Source organism: Mustela nivalis, assembly GCF_964662115.1.
Source record: "Mustela nivalis genome assembly, chromosome: 18".
NCBI classification, from domain to species: Eukaryota; Metazoa; Chordata; class Mammalia; order Carnivora; family Mustelidae; genus Mustela; species Mustela nivalis.
Window position 1 is genome coordinate 37982675 of NC_139037.1, and position 18358 is coordinate 38001032.

At 50.2% G+C, this 18358-nt stretch overlaps 1 protein-coding gene across 13 annotated transcripts in view; it reads left to right on the forward strand.

Annotated features, from left to right (window-relative positions):
- The window catches only part of ZNF536 (zinc finger protein 536), a 423689-nt gene that overhangs the window by 180051 nt on the left and 225280 nt on the right, over window positions 1–18358 (forward strand). For all 13 annotated transcript variants that reach the window (XM_082711302.1, XM_082711297.1, XM_082711306.1 and 10 more), the window contains one exon: window positions 11874–14045. In XM_082711302.1, coding sequence (XP_082567428.1) covers window positions 11876–14045 — 2170 coding nt within the window. In that variant the 5' untranslated portion in view covers window positions 11874–11875. The remainder of the gene's footprint in view (window positions 1–11873; window positions 14046–18358) is intronic.

The window sequence follows — 18358 nt, forward strand, 5'->3', positions numbered from 1 at the left end:
ACGTGGATAGGGTGACACTTGAGATCAGGCACTATCAGGCCAACCCCTCACCTGGTTTGTGTCTTGAGGAGCAGAGAGCAGGGTCCGTCCCCACGGTGCAGGTGTGGGCTGTGGTCTGTCTTCCTCCCCGGCCATCGCCTCTCTTCTCTCAGCCTGCACCCTTTCTGGATTGCTCTGTTCCTTGTTCCTTCACTTCCTCGTTCAATCATTTATCCGTGTGCTTGCTCCTTCCTGCACGCATTCAGCAGATATTAACTGAGTGCCTCCTCTGGGCCTGGCTCAGTGCCCCTGCTGGAGGCACCCAGAGAAGCAGTGCTCATGGCCTTCCCCCACAGGGAGCTTCTGGACCCTCATACAGAGAAACCCAGCCCAGGATGAAAGCCATTGTGAGGGGCAGGACAGACAGACAGGAGAGCTCCTGCCCTCCCCTTGGGTATCTTGGATGGCTTCCTGGATGAGGGGGCGTTTAATCTTCACCAGATGACGGAGCATAGGGATCAAGGGGTTGGGGGTGTGGGTTGCAGGGAGAGTGCTCCAGACAGAGACAGCGACGTGCACCAAAGCCAAGTTCCCTCATCAGCTCCCCAAGAATAGAGGGTCCTCTTCTCAAATACTCATAGGCTTAAATAAGATAGGGCACAGGGTGCTGCTCCCTCCTTAAGCACGTGTGAGCTGGGGAGTCTGTCTTTGCTCCCTCTTTTCTCCTAATAGTGGTCAGAAATCCGTGTCTGTCCCTGGAGTCCGTCTCTGTGGGATAGCAACACCCACTGCTGGCAAAGTCGCTCCCAGCAGCCCCCTGTGAGGGCATTTGGCCAATGTGCTGCCCTTCCCCATGGCAGATGTTCCCGCTGCTTCGGTCAGGGACTGGTGGGCTGGTCTTCCCTCCCCTCCTGAGAGTCTGGCCCAGCAGAGGCCAGGCGAGGCCAGTCTGGTGACCTGCCCAGGACCCGGAGATGCTGAACTGCGGACCCCAAGAGGCAAAAAGGACCAAAGTCCCAGCCTGGCCTGGAGAGGCCCCATCGGTTGGCCTGAGCCCGAGAACTGCGGGCGGCAGGGGTTCCACTCGTGGGCCTCGATTCTGTGCTCAGTTAATGATTGTGTGTACTCAGGAGACGATGTGTGTCTGAGCTGCTGTCTTCGACAGGTGCCCCTGTGAACGAATCTCCCTGGGCCGACTTCTATGAATATTTCACAATCAGGCCCTCTTTGATCACTCTTGCATATGTGCATTCTACATTATACTTAGTTTTGCTCCGAATCAAATCTGAGGCTTCTGTGGAGTGAAAATCAAGTGTTCGACACAATATCCTCGTCCAGAAGTGCTCAAATGTAAATGGCTCTAATCGGGGTGAAAGGTGGGGACGGGGAGCTGGGCCCCGCACCCCATTTTTGCTGCTGCTCTCCGGGAGGGAGGCGCTGCCGGGAGTCCTGGGGGTGCCGGGCCCCCGGTTTTGTTCTAGGGCAGCGGTTGTGTGCTGAGGCTGAGCAGGGAGCCAGGGCGGGTTAATAGGGGATTAAATATCTAACTTCCTGCCATGACCAAGTCTGGTTAAAAAGAGAGAGAGAAAGGCAGCGGGAGAAAGAATCAATACACTTCATGACAACTGCTGGTATCTTTTTCAGGTTTGTGATATTTTAAAGGTAGGTCATTCATTAAAAGCACGCACGCGCGCGCGTGTGTGTGTGTGCATGCGTATGTGTGTGTGGACAGTGTGTTGCTTTCCCTGATGAGGTGGACACAGTTCAGATAAATCAATTACAACAAATTAGGGGGCCATTTCCTTCCCAAATCATCGCATCTGGGAGACAGGGACGTACCACTCGGTGGCCTGCATTCTGCGGGGAGAGCCCTGGGGCTTTGCTCACAAAAGGCCGACCATTCTTAGGAGGCTTCCGGCTACCTCCCTTCCCTGCCTTGTGATCCTCAGAGGCTTAAAGGACCATTTTTTCGTGGGACTATTGCCCCAGGTGCTACAGACAGGGGCTCCTAGGATCCTTGTTGTCCCAAAGCTCCAGCCTAGGAAAAGAAATGCCGTGACCTCCTTATTGGCGCGCTTCCAAGTGCATTATGAATGTGTCCTAACGGTTCTAGAGAAACTGCATGACAACTTTGGAGACAGAGTCTCACCTCCAGCCTGGGGCAATTCCAGGAAGGCTTCCTGGAATAGGCGACCCCAGGATGGCGCATGAAGGACAAATCTGGGTGTCCGCATGTGGAGAGGTGGGGGTGAGCTGCCAGGAGATAGGGGGAGCAGTCCTTCTTTCACTTATTTTTTTTTGCTGTTACAAAGAAGAGAGGAGCTCAATGTCTGCTTCCAAACTCTGAGCGGTCTTTCCTCTTGGGCGCAGGGAGCACTCCCTCGCCACAGCGAGAACTTTAGCCTTCGGATGTTGGGGTTGTGTTCGGGAGTTTATTTTCACCCTCTGTTTTCCTTCATCTCCTCTGATCCAAAGTAGTAGGAAACTACTAGTGTGTCACAATGGCGGTAGAGCATGTGTTCTCTAACAACTCTCACAGAAGCTTCCTGAACCCCCCATTATGCCGCAAATATGAATTCCATGGACTGATGTTCAGGTGTGCACCTGGCCTGCCATGTCCACCCTATCTCCTATCATCCCCTAGAACATTCCATGCTTAGGTCTCCATTTTGCACATTCTCTTCCCTCCGTCCTCTAAGCCCTTCCATCTTTCTGTGTCGAGTGACCTCCTCCAAGCTCAGGCAAGGACTGACCTCTTCCTGGTTGTTCTCCTCACAGGTGTCCCTTCCCTGGTCCCCGCTGCACCCTCCCGCCTGCACCCAGTCCCACGGCATGTTGTAGATGTCCCCCTCTAGCACCTGCCCCCAGTCTGTGCTCCTCGTGGGGGTAACTCTCTCCCCTTCCCTGAGTCAGCTTTCCAAGGCAAGAATCTGGTCTTGCTGGTGGCTGGTCCGCTTCTTGTCACATGCAGGCATTGACAAATGTCACTAAATGATCTAAGTCCCACTTCACGCTGCACCAGTGAAGTCGGCAGTAAGTGAGGTTTTTATCACTGCGTTTATAGGCTTTGATTGTGCCTTGGTTGTGTCCTTCTCCTCTTAGGATTTATTCTAGCCCCAGATAAAAGGTCTTTTCGGCTCCAGAAGCCTGGGCTGAAGATGTGGCCAGCACATGAGAAAGATCCTTGGACAGGCACAATCTTCTATAATTTAAGCTCCATGTTTTCTCTCCCATAATCCCATTCACCTTCTCCAAACCTTGTCAAGTGTGCAGGACAGCTAACATCAGCTCATTTTAGAGACAGTGAAGTTGGGACTCAGACAGGTAGCCACGGTCCACTACCTGTGGAAGAGTTTGTGCAATTGGATGCATGTTCATGGCCCTTCAGGTGCCATTCTCTTTCCGGTCTGGCTGGGGAATAACCCATCTGACCCAGGACAGGAGAACGTGGAATAAGAAATAGATCCACCTTCTGGACACTAAGACAATAAGATCAGATAAAGAAATTCTTGTGACACCCTCCCCAGCAGGTGAGCAACAGACTCTTCCCATTTCTGGATCTGTGGTGCCTTCGTGTACCCCACCCCCACCCATGCTAGCACCCTGGGTGGTTTTCTCTGGAGTATACTGCACGTTTCCATTTCCTAGCACACGAGTTTGTGAGGGCTCTGGCTGCTTGGCCTCCTTTAAGCTTTTCCTGAACTGTGTGGCTTCCTGTTTCTACACAGTTTGCCAATGAGGGGGCTGGCATCTGTCAGCATTCAGGTCAGCACGACTAATGTGGTATGGACATGGGAAGCCAGCCTGCCCACCAACATGTCTTCTTTGGGCTCTGGAGTCAGACTCTCCAGTCATGTGGCCTTGTTGGCTTTAAATTTCCTGAGCCTCTTTTCCTGAGTTTCCTCTTTTTTAGTATGGGGGTAGTTGAATACCTAGCATTCGAAGGTTGTACATGGTTAAATGCGATAATCATGTGAAGTACGTAGCACAGTGTTGTGCTGGCACGTGGTATTGTGATGTGGAAGAGGAGGAGGACACTGTTGCTGATGTGGATGGTAGTAATGGTGATGATGGCTACAGTAAAGAGGATGACAGTGGTGATGATGGTGATGGTGAAGATGATGAAGGTAACAATGGGGTGATGGTGATGTGATAGCTGTCATAAAGGTGATGACAGTGGTGACAATGGTGAAGGTGATGATGATGAAGATGATGGTGATGATGAAGGTGATGAAGAGGACAGTGGTGATGATGGGGTGATGGTGAAGGTGATGATGATGAAGATGGGGTAGCTATGATGAAGATGATGGTGACAGTAGTGGTGGTGAAAGCAATGATTATGGTGACAGTGATGACAGTGTGACAGTGGTGGTGATGAAGGCAATGGCAATGGTGATGATGGTGATGGTAATGTGATGACAGTTGGGCAATGTGGTGGTGGTGATGGTGATGATGATGGTGATGTGATATCTATGACAAAGAAGATGATGATGGGGACAATGATGGTGGTGATGATGATGGTGTTGATGGTGATGGTGAAGCTGATGACAGTGAAGACAGTGGTGGTGGTGGTGAAAGTGATAATGATGGTGATGGTGATGACAGTGGTCATGGTGGTGGTAAAGATGATGATGGTGAAGGTGATGACAGTGGTGGTGAAGGTGATGATGTTGATGGTCATGGTCATGATGATGCCAGTTGTGACAATGTGGTGGAGGTGATGGTGATGGATGATGGTGATGGTGATGACAGTAGTGGCAGTGGTGGTGGTGAAGGTGATGATGATGTGATAAATATGATGAAGATGATGATGGTGAAGGTGATGGAAATGACAATCGTGATGATGGTGGTGATGGTGAAAGTGATGATGATGATGTGATAGCTATGATTAAGAAGATGCTGATGGGAACAGTGGTGGTGAAGGTGATGATGATGGATGGGTGGCTGTGGTGAAGGTGATGACACTGGTGACAGTGGTGGTAAAGGTGATGATGATGATGGTTCTGCCTAACACATCCATGGTCTTCACAACCACCCTTTGTCCAGATTCCATCCCAGTATCTGTTTGCCTGTGGGACAGAGAGTGGGCCAGGAACTCAGACTGGAAGTCTTCTATACCATGAAAATATGACCAGGGGTACACTTTGTGAGTATTTTCCTTTCCTGTCTGTTATGCTCACAGACAATTCAATTCTGGCTATAGTTTCAACCCAGTCTGCAAAAGCCAGCATGCATTCAACCTTGAGAATTTTGAAATCATCTGAAGTCTTCCAAGAGAGGATACTTTTGGTTTTTTTCTTCTTCTAAGTCCTCCAACTCCCATCCCCCAGTGGGGAAGCTGCTGGGGACTCTATGGGGCCATACATGAAGCTGGTCCGGCAGGGTCCCACTCCCCATCCAAGGCTGCTAAGGCCCTGAATTTGACCCCCATTCCATGCCCAAGGGGAAGTTGGTGAGTTCAACCATAATCTCCAGCTCTGCTCTTCTGGTCACACAATCACCATTCTCCACGGCCCTATTTGAATATCGTCTTTTCATTAATAAATTCAGCAAGGATTTAACTGTTTCTGGCCCTGTATGTAGCATGGTCTACACATCAGTCAAAACAGAACAGGTCACCCGAACTGCCCTCCTGTTTATCTATTAATCATCTGGCAAATAAACCACTCAGTATCCTGCCCACCTCAGTAATGTTTGTGATGTAATTTGTTTGGATGCCCAAATGTCACCAGCGTTGATTGTAAGAGATGAAAAAATGTACTTGCTCAGCATAGCAAGCTCTAGGCCAAAATGTAAGCATGAAATCTCTGGTTTATTTTTGTAATAATGTTTACAGCTGTTTAATGACCCTGAAAAGGTTCAGTAGTCTGGTGTTCTGTATTTCAGAACAGGAGTGTATTATGCTTATAACAACCTTGGTTAAACAGTTTGAGCTACAACAATTGGAAAATAGGATTTAATAAGAAGCCATTGTATTCTAGGTGAAGTTGTCTTAATTACTGCTTACCCAAAGTGTAAGAAAGCAAGATGGGTTGTGGGGAAGGGTGGAGGGTCACTTAAGTCTGAAGAGAGGGGGTCCACCTACTACCAGAACAGCGTGTCACGAGCCCTACGGTGGCGTTTGGATCCCTCTCTGGGAACCCACATCTCTCCTCTGCCCGGCAGTTGGGAGCGGTAGGACTCGTACTTTTTCCAAGGCAGCGCTTTTACCCACATTGATAAAAAAGGGAATATTTAGTTGTGCTTGGCTAGACAACAATATTTGATTTTTAAAAACCCAGTTGAAATGGTTATTTTGAAAGTCATTTCATTTCCCAACTATTCTTTTTCATGGTATAAGGATAAAACTCGTTCATGCAACTTACTGGCAAGATCTATATTTTTTGGACTATTCATAAGATTACTTTCTTTTTTCTGTGCTAGCAAAATGAAACTGTGTTTTTGTGTAAAATTTATTTAGACTCGTAGCAGCTGGCATCTCTGGTGTCCTGATAGTTTTAAATTTCATTTTGAGTGAAAGATACAATTAGGTTCTCTATTGGAAGAGTTAAGTGAAAACTTTTGTCATTGATATCACAGGAAATAGTTTTGAAGGCAGAAATACAAAATCAAAATAACCATTAGCACCATCAAAGGCAGCTGAATGGCTCACTGTACCTGCAATGATGGGAATGATGAGAGAGAATGTATTTTGATAATCTGTGCACCCAATGGTGGATTCCCTGGGCTGAGAATACGCTGGTATGAAATGCGAAGTTGCCCAGCTCGTGGAGAAAACCTCTAGCCTTCTGAAGCTTTCAACGGGGGTCCTGCCCGTGCTCAGACGTAGGGCCCAGGCATTTCCACAGGGTGGTGAGGAAAATACCATCGTGGCTGGGACTTACGCCCATGCCTGGTTCTTTGTCAATATTGACAGTCACCTTGAGGACCAGCGGTGCCCCACCGTGACCCTGGGGAGCAGGCAAGATCAGGACGGGGGTGGAACGTTGGAGTGTTCCCATGGTGGGGGTGGGGGTTGGTGTACCTGATTCAGCCATTTACAGTGGCCTCCAACTGTCCAGACTTGGCTGCCTTTCTTTCCCCATTTAGGTAAATTACCTACGCATTGATTCCTTTCATGAGTCAACCAAGGTGTACTGATCTTCCCATCATGCTTTGGGCTGGAGCCCTGAGCTGAAAGGCCAGGGGCCAGCTGTTCTCAGAGTTTGGGGGTTTGTTTACTTGTTTTTAATTGTACCAAGGGTTTTCCTATCAGGGTGGGAGAGTCCAAGGAGTTACTGTATAGGTTCCTCAGAAGGAATTGGCCTTAAGCCCAGGATGATGGCCAGCCCTCTCCTAGGTCCTGGCATCCTTGTGTGGGTCCCTCAGGTGCTGGGTGTTGGGATAATGAGGCCAGAGCCCAGGCCAGGGAGAGAAGGATAGGTTGGGCACATGGGAGTAAGTGCTCCCTGGAACTGTGAGCAAGGAAGCGGGGGTGGGGTGGGGTGGGGGGATGTAGGGGTGTGCTGCATGTGGATTTCATCTATTCAAGCTATCAGGAGAGAGGGAGTGTCTTGTGCCAGGAGACCCGGCCTGAGACACTAACAGCCATTCGCTGCAGGGCCTGGGAGGGAACAGTGTGGTCCCAAAGGGAAGGCAACTCTCCCTATGCTTGCTCCCTGAGGTCTGGGGGGAAAGGACTAATGCTTCCTTCCATCAGAATGGTGAGCCCCCACAGAGAAACTCACCTCCCTGGCCCCATGAGCTCTTAGGGCTGTGGTGAGATCCAATCCCTTAACAGGGGGATTGATGATCCCTGAGTTTCCCAGGGTGTGCATTTGTGTAAGTTTCTAGAGCACTGCTACTTAGGGAATCCCTGCCTTTCCCCCAACACAGACATACTTGTGCACACACATATACACATGTACATGTGTGCGCGCGTGCACACACACACACACACACACACACACACACACTTATGTGCCAAAGCTGTCGTGGTTACTCCTTTGTTTAAACTGTGTGTTCAGCCTCTCTGAGCCTTTTCATTGCTTCCTGTTATATTGGTGGCCTTGCCTGTACTGGCCCCTTGGACCCCAGAGGCCCTCGACGGCAGGTACATAGAAGGGCCCTGGCAAGTATTTACTAAAAGACTGACATAAGGGGTAAATGAATCCCGGATGGGTGAAGTGTCAAGGCTGGAGAAATTGGGGCCGACCCAGGTTTTGTGAGTCCCAGGCCGGGCCTGGGGCCAGCTCATCCTGCCTGGGCTGCTTTGGCCCAGGGACAGCACACCAATTACCCCGCGCTCTTTCCAAGAACTCACTCTCCCCTTTCTTGCTCTGAGTCTGGCGACTGGCATTGATTACGACTGACCCATCACAGTGTCTGCACCTGCTCACAGAATCATGGGGTGCTGGGTCTGACCAAACATTTGAGGGTAATTGTCTGGCCAGGCCATTCTTCAGGGTGGGGTTCTGTGTGGACTTCACCTGGGTTCACTCCAGGGCCAAGGGCTGTAATTCTCAGAGCATCTTCTTGGGAGCCGGCCAGCTCTGCCAAAATTTCGAGTTCTCCCGTGGGCCCCCCCAATGAGTGGTCAAGTTCTCAGGGGGGATTGCTGCTCAGTGGAGGTCCAGGCCTGGGATGGTCACTGTGAGCATATATAATAGAAAGAGCTAGTGGTGCGATTCTCCCTTAGTGGTTTTAGAACCCCTAGGTTCTAAGTCAGCCAGAGACCCTTCCAAATCTGACATTCTGAAAGTGAATGTTCACGGATGTGCAAAAGCTGAGTTTGGGTCACATGAGGTTGGGAGGAGAGTGTTTTCCCTACAGGGCTAGCTTTTTTTTAATGGGCTGTATTTATAGGGTATCTTTCTTCATTCATCCTTTTGGCCAGAAAATGCTGAACTTACAGTGGGCTAGCTCTGTCCTGGGCCTGGAGGCTGCCACTGTGATCTTGCCTTCATGGAAAAGAAGCACATTTGTAAAAGGTCAATGACAAAACGTTGCCCTAGTGATAAGTGTTGTGAAGAAGGAAATAAAGTGATGGGTAAAGAGAGGCTGGGGGGGGCAGCCTCCGACAAGGGAAGCATGGTGGTTTTTGTGAGGAGGGGTTATGTGAGACCTTGTTGAGGGAACGAGGAGCCAACTGTACCTTTGCACATTCTAGAACATTCTTCCTCCTATCAGCTGAGGCTTCAGCATGGCACCTGAAGACAAGTTCCTTAAAAAAGCTTTCTTGACTGGAAAAAAAAAAAAAATTGACAGAATAAAAAAATTCTATATCCAAACCTAACTTACAAATTCCCCATGTTCATTATTTAACAACTTGAGTTGATACTTACCCAGCACAAATGGGGGTGGGGGATGGTCTTCAACTTGACGCCCCTTATCCAGCCTGATTTGTAGTCTCGCCGTATTGCACATTCAGCCTCCTCTCCCTCCTGCTGAATTGGCGTCAGCTCATCAGCAGCAACCTGAAAATAGCCTGTCTTTCTGGATTCATGTCTTCAGAGAAGGCCAACTGGGCAGCCATTGGACGTGGGCCAGCCATGTTGGCTTTGGACTTTCCAAACTTCCCCAGAGCTGTTGGGTGGAATTCTGAGCACTCCCAAGTGGCTTCAGGGTCATGATCCATGTTTGCTTGGGAGAGGAGCCAGCACAGCTGGATGGAGCTTGAAGGTGAAGAAGGAGCTCCAGACAGGGCTCTGGGGGCTGTGAGCATCCCTGCATGGGGTCTTCCAGGCTCCAGTCCTGCCCTAGCAACTTCTACACACTGGGCCTGCTCCTTCCTCCTGCTCAGTGGGTGCCATGAGCCCTGGGGCTGGCCACTCTTGTCCACCATGGTGTCCTAAGCACCAGGGACAGGGCCTGGCATACAGTGGGAACTCAGCAATTTTGATGAATGAATGCAAGAATCTCCATGACAAAGTACTCCTTTCTGACCAGTCTCCAAAATGGACTTTTTTTTTTTTTAATTTGCATATAGACCGCCATCAGAAACAAGAAGGAAAGATGGCGAATTAGAAGCCTTTTTCTACTGCAAGTGACCATGTGCCTGTATGTGCATACGAGTGTATGCAGGGGTCCATGTCATCATTCATGGACGTCGCTAGCCCCGCACTATGGCTGCAGTGTTCTTCTCTCCTGCAAATAAACATTCATGTCTTTTTCTTCCCTCTCTTGCAAGATGGACTCACAGCCCCTGTCCTCTTGCCAAGGAAGCCAGGTCTCCCGTTGGCGACCCTCCATGCCAGGCACAGTCTGCCTGGCAGGAGTCCCGGTAGGTAGCAGATACCCCACCCCCACCCCCCAGGGCTGAATGCGCTTCCTGCACAGTTGAGCTCTGTCCCCACCGGTCCCCCGAGGGAACTGCTTGGCCCAGGAATCAGTCCTGGCTGGGGTTAAGCTCTGCTCCTAGACCACCTGGCTAGCCGACACATGTAAACATCGGGATGTGCAAAAAACGGTTCCAATGGCAGGAAGCGAATTTGGACTTCTTCAGGTGGGAGACAGACCTGGAAAGGGAAGGACCCAGGCATGGGTTCATTGCCTTTCAAAGCTGAGCTCCTCGCAAGCTGTGATGGGGAGTGGGGCATGTGCTCCACATTCCTTCCACCCCGCCCCCGAGCAGTGTGGCCTTCACAGGTTTGCACAGGCTTGAAGGGGGGGGGGCAGAGAGGAGCATTAAAAGCAATTATGCAGACCAGCTTTGAGTGTTAGTGTTTAACAAACAGCTTTGAGTTCTAATTTTCTGCAAAACACATACCGCAGGTACAATTTGTACTCATTACTGTATGTTGGGAAAGTTATTAAAAACACTCAAACTTGGTTGAGACTTCCTATGGCATCATCCCTGGATTTTAATTGGTTTTTATCTAGTTCTATAAAGGATCTCTTTAAACCCAATCAAAGTCCCTGCCTGCGATATCATGCCAGTGGAAAGACAGGGAGAGCCCATTAAATGGTGTGAGTCTTCCCCCCTACCCCAAAATGAACAGCCTGGACCATCCACAAAGATTCCGTCACCAGATAATTTATACTTCTTTTGATGGGCACAGTTACCAAATGACAAAATAACAGTGTTTCGTAACATAAGGGTTAAATCTTAATCTCTGAGGTTTGCAAAGCCGCTACTCGCAGTCTCCTTAAAATTTAATATACCTCGTTAATGCTTCCTTGCAAACACTGAAGGATTTTTATGATTATAATCATGTGTTACAGCACCTAGTACTGTTTCTAAGCAGCATACTAATCAGCTTAATGAGATATTACTGCACTTTTTGTTGACTAAAGCAAAATCCCTTTTATTGTTCTAAAGCCTGTCCTTTACTTTATTTTTTCCCAAAACATTATCTTGTTTTATTATGTACCAGTAAATATCATGCCATTGGGTTTTTTTGGGGGGGGGGTGGGAAGGAACCAAATCATAAAATAATCTCTTTCATCTCGGATTGGGGAATGTATTGAACATAGTCACCGGAAACAAAAGTTCCGCGTGTGTCTCCGGTCTTGAAGGGAAAGTCATTCTGCTCTAAGGCAAACTCTGAACGGAACCAACAGGTGCAGGTGCTACAAGAGGGACAGGAGGAAAAGTTTGACACGTAGACCCTCGATTCGTTATTAGGTGTTGAACGTGGTAAAACATTAATAATTTAAGTGTGAATGAATAATTGCAGTCGGTAAATAGAAAATACAAGGAAGACAATCTATCGCCAAAACAAATTGGAGGAGCAATGCCATATTGCATAATTGGCATTTAATAATTCATCTTTTTATTATTGTTTTTGACTATAATTCCTTAGCATTATTACGTGTAGGTAAGGCATGAAATGCAAATTCCTCCCCAGCTGAGGCTGTGCATCCGCTGCGCCCCCGGTACCTGGCACCCATCTGAACTCTCGCTTTATTTTCAGGGATGGAAGAAGCCAGTCTGTGCCTTGGAGTGTCCTCGGCGGCCCCGGAAGCTGAGCCCCACCTGAGCGGCCCTGTCCTCAACGGCCAGTATGCCATGAGTCAGAAGTTGCACCAGATCACCTCCCAGCTCAGCCATGCCTTCCCCGAGCTGCATCCCCGGCCCAACCCAGAAGAGAAGACCCCCGCGCCCCTCGACGAGAAGGCGCACGTGCCCCTGAGCGGCCAGCCCATGGGCAGTCAGATGGCGCTCCTGGCCAACCAGCTGGGCCGGGACGTCGACACCAGCCTCAACGGGCGGGTGGACCTGCAGCAGTTCCTCAACGGGCAGAACCTGGGCATCATGTCCCAGATGAGCGACATCGAGGACGACGCCCGCAAAAACCGCAAGTACCCGTGCCCGCTGTGCGGCAAGCGTTTCCGCTTCAACAGCATCCTCTCCCTGCACATGCGCACTCACACCGGCGAGAAGCCCTTCAAGTGTCCCTACTGCGACCACCGGGCGGCGCAGAAGGGCAACCTCAAGATCCACCTGAGGACCCACAAGCTGGGCAACCTGGGGAAGGGGCGCGGGCGGGTGCGCGAGGAGAACCGCCTGCTGCACGAGCTGGAGGAGCGGGCCATCCTGCGGGACAAGCAGATGAAGAGCAGCCTGCTGCAGCCACGGCCGGACCTGAAGCCGCTGCCGCACGCGCAGCCCGCCCCACTGGCCACCTGCAACCTGGCCCTGCCCGCCAACCACAGCGTGCCCGACGCGGCCAACCCGGTGCCCTCGCCCAAGCCGGCCAGCATCCAGGAGGACGCCGTGGTCCCGGCCGCCGGCTTCCGCTGCACGTTCTGCAAGGGCAAGTTCAAGAAGCGCGAGGAGCTGGACCGCCACATCCGCATCCTGCACAAGCCCTACAAGTGCACGCTGTGCGACTTCGCCGCCTCGCAGGAGGAGGAGCTCATCAGCCACGTGGAGAAGGCCCACATCACCGCCGAGTCGGCGCAGGGCCAGGGCCCCAACGGCGGCGGGGAGCAGGCGGCCAACGAGTTCCGCTGCGAGGTGTGCGGCCAGGTGTTCAGCCAGGCCTGGTTCCTCAAGGGCCACATGCGGAAGCACAAAGACTCCTTTGAGCACTGCTGTCAGATCTGCGGCCGCCGCTTCAAAGAGCCCTGGTTCCTCAAGAACCACATGAAGGTCCACCTCAACAAGCTGTCGGTGAAGAGCAAGTCCCCCAGCGACCCGGAGGTGCCCGTGCCCATGGGTGGCATGTCCCAGGAGGCCCACGCCAACCTGTACTCCAGGTACCTGTCCTGCCTTCAGAGCGGCTTCATGGCCCCGGACAAGGCCAGCCTGAGCGAGCCCAGCCAGCTCTATGGCAAAGGGGAGCTGCCCATGAAGGAGCGGGAGGTCCTGGGCAAGCTGCTGTCTCCCATCTCTGGCATGGCCCACGGGGTCCCCGAGGGCGACAAGCACTCCCTCCTGGGGTGCCTCAACCTTGTGCCGCCACTCAAGTCCAGCTGCATCGAGCGGCTGCAGGCGGCTGCCAAAGCGGCCGAGATGGACCCCGTGAACAGCTACCAGGCTTGGCAGCTCATGGCCAGGGGCATGGCCATGGAACATGGTTTCTTGTCTAAAGATCATCAGCTACAACGCAACCACGAAGACACTTTGGCAAACGCCGGAGTGATGTTCGATAAGGAGAAGCGGGAGTACGTGTTAGTGGGAGCAGATGGCTCCAAGCAGAAAATGCCTGCTGATTTGGTTCACAGCACTAAAGTGGGCAATCAGAGAGACCTGCCAAATAAGCTCGACCCTCTAGAAGGCAGTCGGGATTTTTTGTCGCACGGGCTGAACCAGGCGCTCGACTATAACCTGCAGGGGCCCGGGAGCATGAAGGAGAAGCCCACGGAGTGCCCCGACTGCGGCCGGGTGTTCCGCACCTACCATCAGGTGGTCGTGCACTCCCGCGTCCACAAGCGGGACCGCAAGGGCGACGAGGACGGGCTGCACGTGGGTCTGGACGAGCGGCGCGGCTCAGGCAGTGACCAGGAGTCCCAGTCCGTGAGCCGCTCCACCACGCCGGGCTCCTCCAACGTCACCGAGGAGAGCGGGGCCGGCGGCGGGCTCTCCCAGACGGGGAGTGCCCAGGAGGACAGCCCACACCCCTCCTCGCCGTCCTCCTCAGGTAGGCTGCCAGGGAAGATGGGGGACGAGCGGCTGGTGCAGGGGGCCCACCCCGTCTGAGGGCCCTGGCTGCACGCAGGCCTCGGGGAGGGGAAGGGCCTTCGCTGCTCTTCCAAGCCAGCCCTGAGCTCCCTGTGGCTTGCTGGCCTCTGCGGACCTTGCCTTTCTGCCCTGCCTCAAGGGCAGGCTAGCATTTCGAGTCGTTGGTCTTCCCTTGAACACTGGTTGCCCAGAAGGAGAGCTGGTCCTCCTGTGTGGTAGACATGGCCAGCTGGTATGCTAGCCAACAGGCAGAGCCTGGCCTGCGCCAACAGTGGGCTGCCCAGCCCTGTTTTCTGTCCCACCCCCTACCCCCAATCCGTCATCACCTCGTCTCTGGAACCTGGGAGCTGGCGTCTTAGCTCCATCCACGGATGTGAAGGTGTAAGTTCAGACCCTCACAGTCTTTCTCCCTGAGTGTGTTCCCACAGTTGTCTCACTCGGGCACCCCAATCTCCCTCCCCAGGCCAAACCTGTCTCCCATCCCCTTCCAAAATTCCAGCGTGGCTCACCTGTCAGGCCCCTGTAGCCTGAAGAACCACACCACTCACCTCTGATGGTCTGGAAAAACACAGAGGTTTGAAACACAGATGCACGACGGCGTGTCTTAAATTGTACTGTGTTACACGGGCGATACAGCTTTGGGGTCTAAAATAGCAAAGCAGAAAATCTGTCATCAAAATGTCTGTGAAACGCTGAAGCTTCCTGGCCCGGTTTGGGGGAAAGAAAAAAAAAAAAAGGCCCCCCAAACAACAACAACAACAAAAGCCCACTAGCCTAAGACAGCTAAATTAAAATCGCTACCTAACAGCAGGTAAGCTTGTTGCCTGCCTCTGTATTTTCAAAGTCCCTTTCTAATGGATGGTAAATTGAAAGTTATATCTCTAGCCTTTTATAAAGAAAGCATCTCGCTAATACTGTAATCATTCTGCAGCCTAACAACAGAGGAAATCACGCCATAACAAATACCCTGTTACTAATGGCAACATTGATTTCTGCAATCAGCCATTAAGTCTAGAAAATGAAAGACAGTTTGAGGCACCTCAAGGCACCGCGTTGCCCACTGTTAAAGGCGTGGCGGCACACCGTCGAGGGTCGTTTTGGTGAAGTTTTTTTTCTTTCTTTTTCCTTTTTTCCCTTCTGGGTTCCGATAAATATTTCTGTATCGGGAGCATTTGGCTGCTGTAGTTAGTAAGTAGATGTCACTTGAGTTTTGCTGTCATTGTCACGCTTCAGCATCCCCCCCCACACACACCCCACCCCCTGTTCTTGCAGGACAAAATTAGTATTAAAATAAAGTGTGAGTCTGCGGGCTTGTTACAAACCAGTAAAGAATGGTTAACGCACATAAATCTGAGCTGCACATTCCAGAGATTCCGATAGCTCTTAATGCTGCTGTTTAAATACCCATGAAACACACTGTCTACTCCTGGAGTCCTGGGCTCCCTTGCAATTTATTTCCGGAGGGGCCCCCAGGCAAAGTCTGACCAGGACCTCGAGGAGCGCGGAGGGGTGAGGCCCCCGGCGCGCCGAGTGACTGCTGCACGGAATGTACAAGGTGCCAGGGAAGGGTGTGCGAGTTTCCCAGCCTGACAGCAGGAACTCCAGAAAAAAAAACCGGATATCTCATGCCGAGGCAGCCAAGTGCCAGGCGGGCCCCCATCAAGAAGGAGGCTTTCCACCCTCCTAGGGAGAGGGCCCGCGTTCTGGGGAGCGTCGTCTCACTGTTTCTGGATCCGGGGCCTTTAAGGGGGCAGAAAGCAGAGGGCAGACTGGCTCCCCTAAGTTTTTGGAGTGATGTGGAGTTAACATTGACAGATTTTCATCCCTCTCCCAGACCTGCTGAAACGAAAAGGTCTCTGCAGAATCTTCCGGCACCAAATGTTCGGCTTTATTAATGACGTGTTTACCATGTTTTTCCCACCTTCTGGCCAAGTGATAGCCTCGTGCTATTCTATCTCTGTAGTTTCCATATCTGTCCCTACTCGGTTGAAAAAACCCATTTTGCTTAAAAGAACCAACCGGGCTTACAACTCAAAGGAGAATTATTCTTGAGTTGTGGTTATCTTCTCACTTTTATTTCCCTCATTGAAGTATTTTACAATTGTGAATACCGATTCTTTCCTTTCTGGTTGACTTCTTTGTTTTCTTCATATTCAAATTAGACCCTTTCATAATTTTCCGACTAAGTAGGAAAATTGATGGCATACCAATAGGCAGGCCAAATCAGCCGCACGCCTGGGGCATTCAGGTTTTCCTGGGATTAGGACCCTTCACCAAATCTGGTTAGTCTTCCCTCTGATTTCTAACAAGTATGACTTGTACAAAGTGCGATTAAAATAAGCATTTACATAAAAATCTTGACACAATAGGCATTTTTCTTATTACCTGTTAGAGAGAAACCTGCAAGGTGAAGGGGGAAAAAAAAATCTTTAAGCCCTTAAGTAAAGAAAGGAGTACTTATTAAGGCTTTTATTAAGAAATAACCGCAAAACACGGTTTTACAAATTTCTCAGACTGCATAACAATGTCGCAAAACTTAATTTGCATCACTTGATTCTTTTTTTGTTGAAAACTGGGTCAGTAGGGCCTGAGAAACTATTTTTTCAGATCTTAACCAGTGAATTCTTCTTTATAAATCGCTGCTCTTAACATGATAGTAGTTCTGAATTCATCATAAAAAACCTTTTTACAGAGAGCCTCTTAGAACAGATCTCCAGAAGAAGGCTTACAATGAGTGGCAGAGACGTCCTTTGTTATCTGATGTAATTCTTTGCAAAGGAGGATTGGGAACGGAGTGGCTGTTTAAAAATGTCTTGCTCAGACCGAGATGAAGAAGGGGTCAAGTTTGCAATCAAACAGTTACTGCCGAGATGGGCGACTGTCACTGGCTAGGCTAATGTGGGATGCAGCTGTTTGTTATGTGAGCAAAAGAATGTTTGAATCAGTGAACATGTGAAAGTGATTCCAGTGAACCAGAAAATGTGTTTGTTCTTTGGCTCTCCAGACTGCTGAGAACGGAGCTTAAGATCAACTGCGAAAACTAGGACCTTTGACAAATTGAGAAGTCATATTTTCTAACAGAAAATGGACAAAACCAGTCACATGGGTCACTTCCCCATCTTTCCCCTTTGTTTTATTTTTGTTGTTGTTGTTTGTTGTTTGTTGTCAATTTGACTTCCCGATAATTTTACACCATCGGAGATGCCATTTCTGCCTCCATGGACGACGGAAAGGGAAACTATTTGGAAAGCAGCAGCTTATAAATTTTACTCTTTTATGACATTTAGAAAGCGGGGTGGCTGTTTTGACGCTCCCTCATTTTCTGGCTCGTGTGCAAACGCTCCGATGGCATTAATCTCTGCATCTCTCCCCAAAACCTCGATGGAGACTGTGCTCAGATCGGAGCTTTACTCTGAGCCAGAAGACGACCAAAGTTCTGTTTCTTTAGGTTTTGCCTTGGAAATCACGCTCAGAATAATTAAAACTTAATGTACTAAGAAACGATACTGTTCATTATATCCAACAGGGTACTTACCTTCTGCATTCCCCATAATTTTGGAGAGGGGCTAATTGAAGTGTTGACGGTGGGAAGGGGGTAATTGAATGCGTTGACCCTCTGTTCATTAAATAAAGTCGGCTAAGTTACGTGATCAATGGAAAGCCAGGGAGAGATGCAAAGATGAAAACAGCGTTAACCCCTACTACTTCTGGTATAATATTTTGAGATGGTCAAGGCTTATTTGATCAGCTGGGCTGGAAGCCTTGTGGGGTCTTCTTTTGTTGCCTGAGCTGCATTCCTGAAATGCTGGGTCTCCAATCCTGCATACGTCCATTGACCAAGGCATCAAAGGCCTTTATCCTGGGCTCCCTTGCACTTACATCGGGCGTCTAGTGATATGATAGATTTTCTTTCTTTTCCACCTCCTTTTCTGATGTGGTTCCTCCTCCCTGCCCCCACCCGCGATAACCACTGCCTGCTCCACCAACAAATCTGGGCACCCCAAAGAAGGGGGGGTGGAGAAAAAGAAAAAGAAAAAATTTAAGTCTGAGGATTAAGATCTTCATTTTTTTTTTTTTTTTTTGCTTGTGCATTCCAATTGTTCTTAAAATATTTGGCAATGTCAATTAGTAACTGAGCAGAGTTAGCTGATGAACACAATTTTCCAGTAGACTGAGCACCCTATTGTTGCCGAGCGAACAGCAGATTTCTGAGGTCATTATCATTCGCTGGTTGCTTGGCCCAGCTGCTTCCTGCTGCAAAAGCCAAACTTT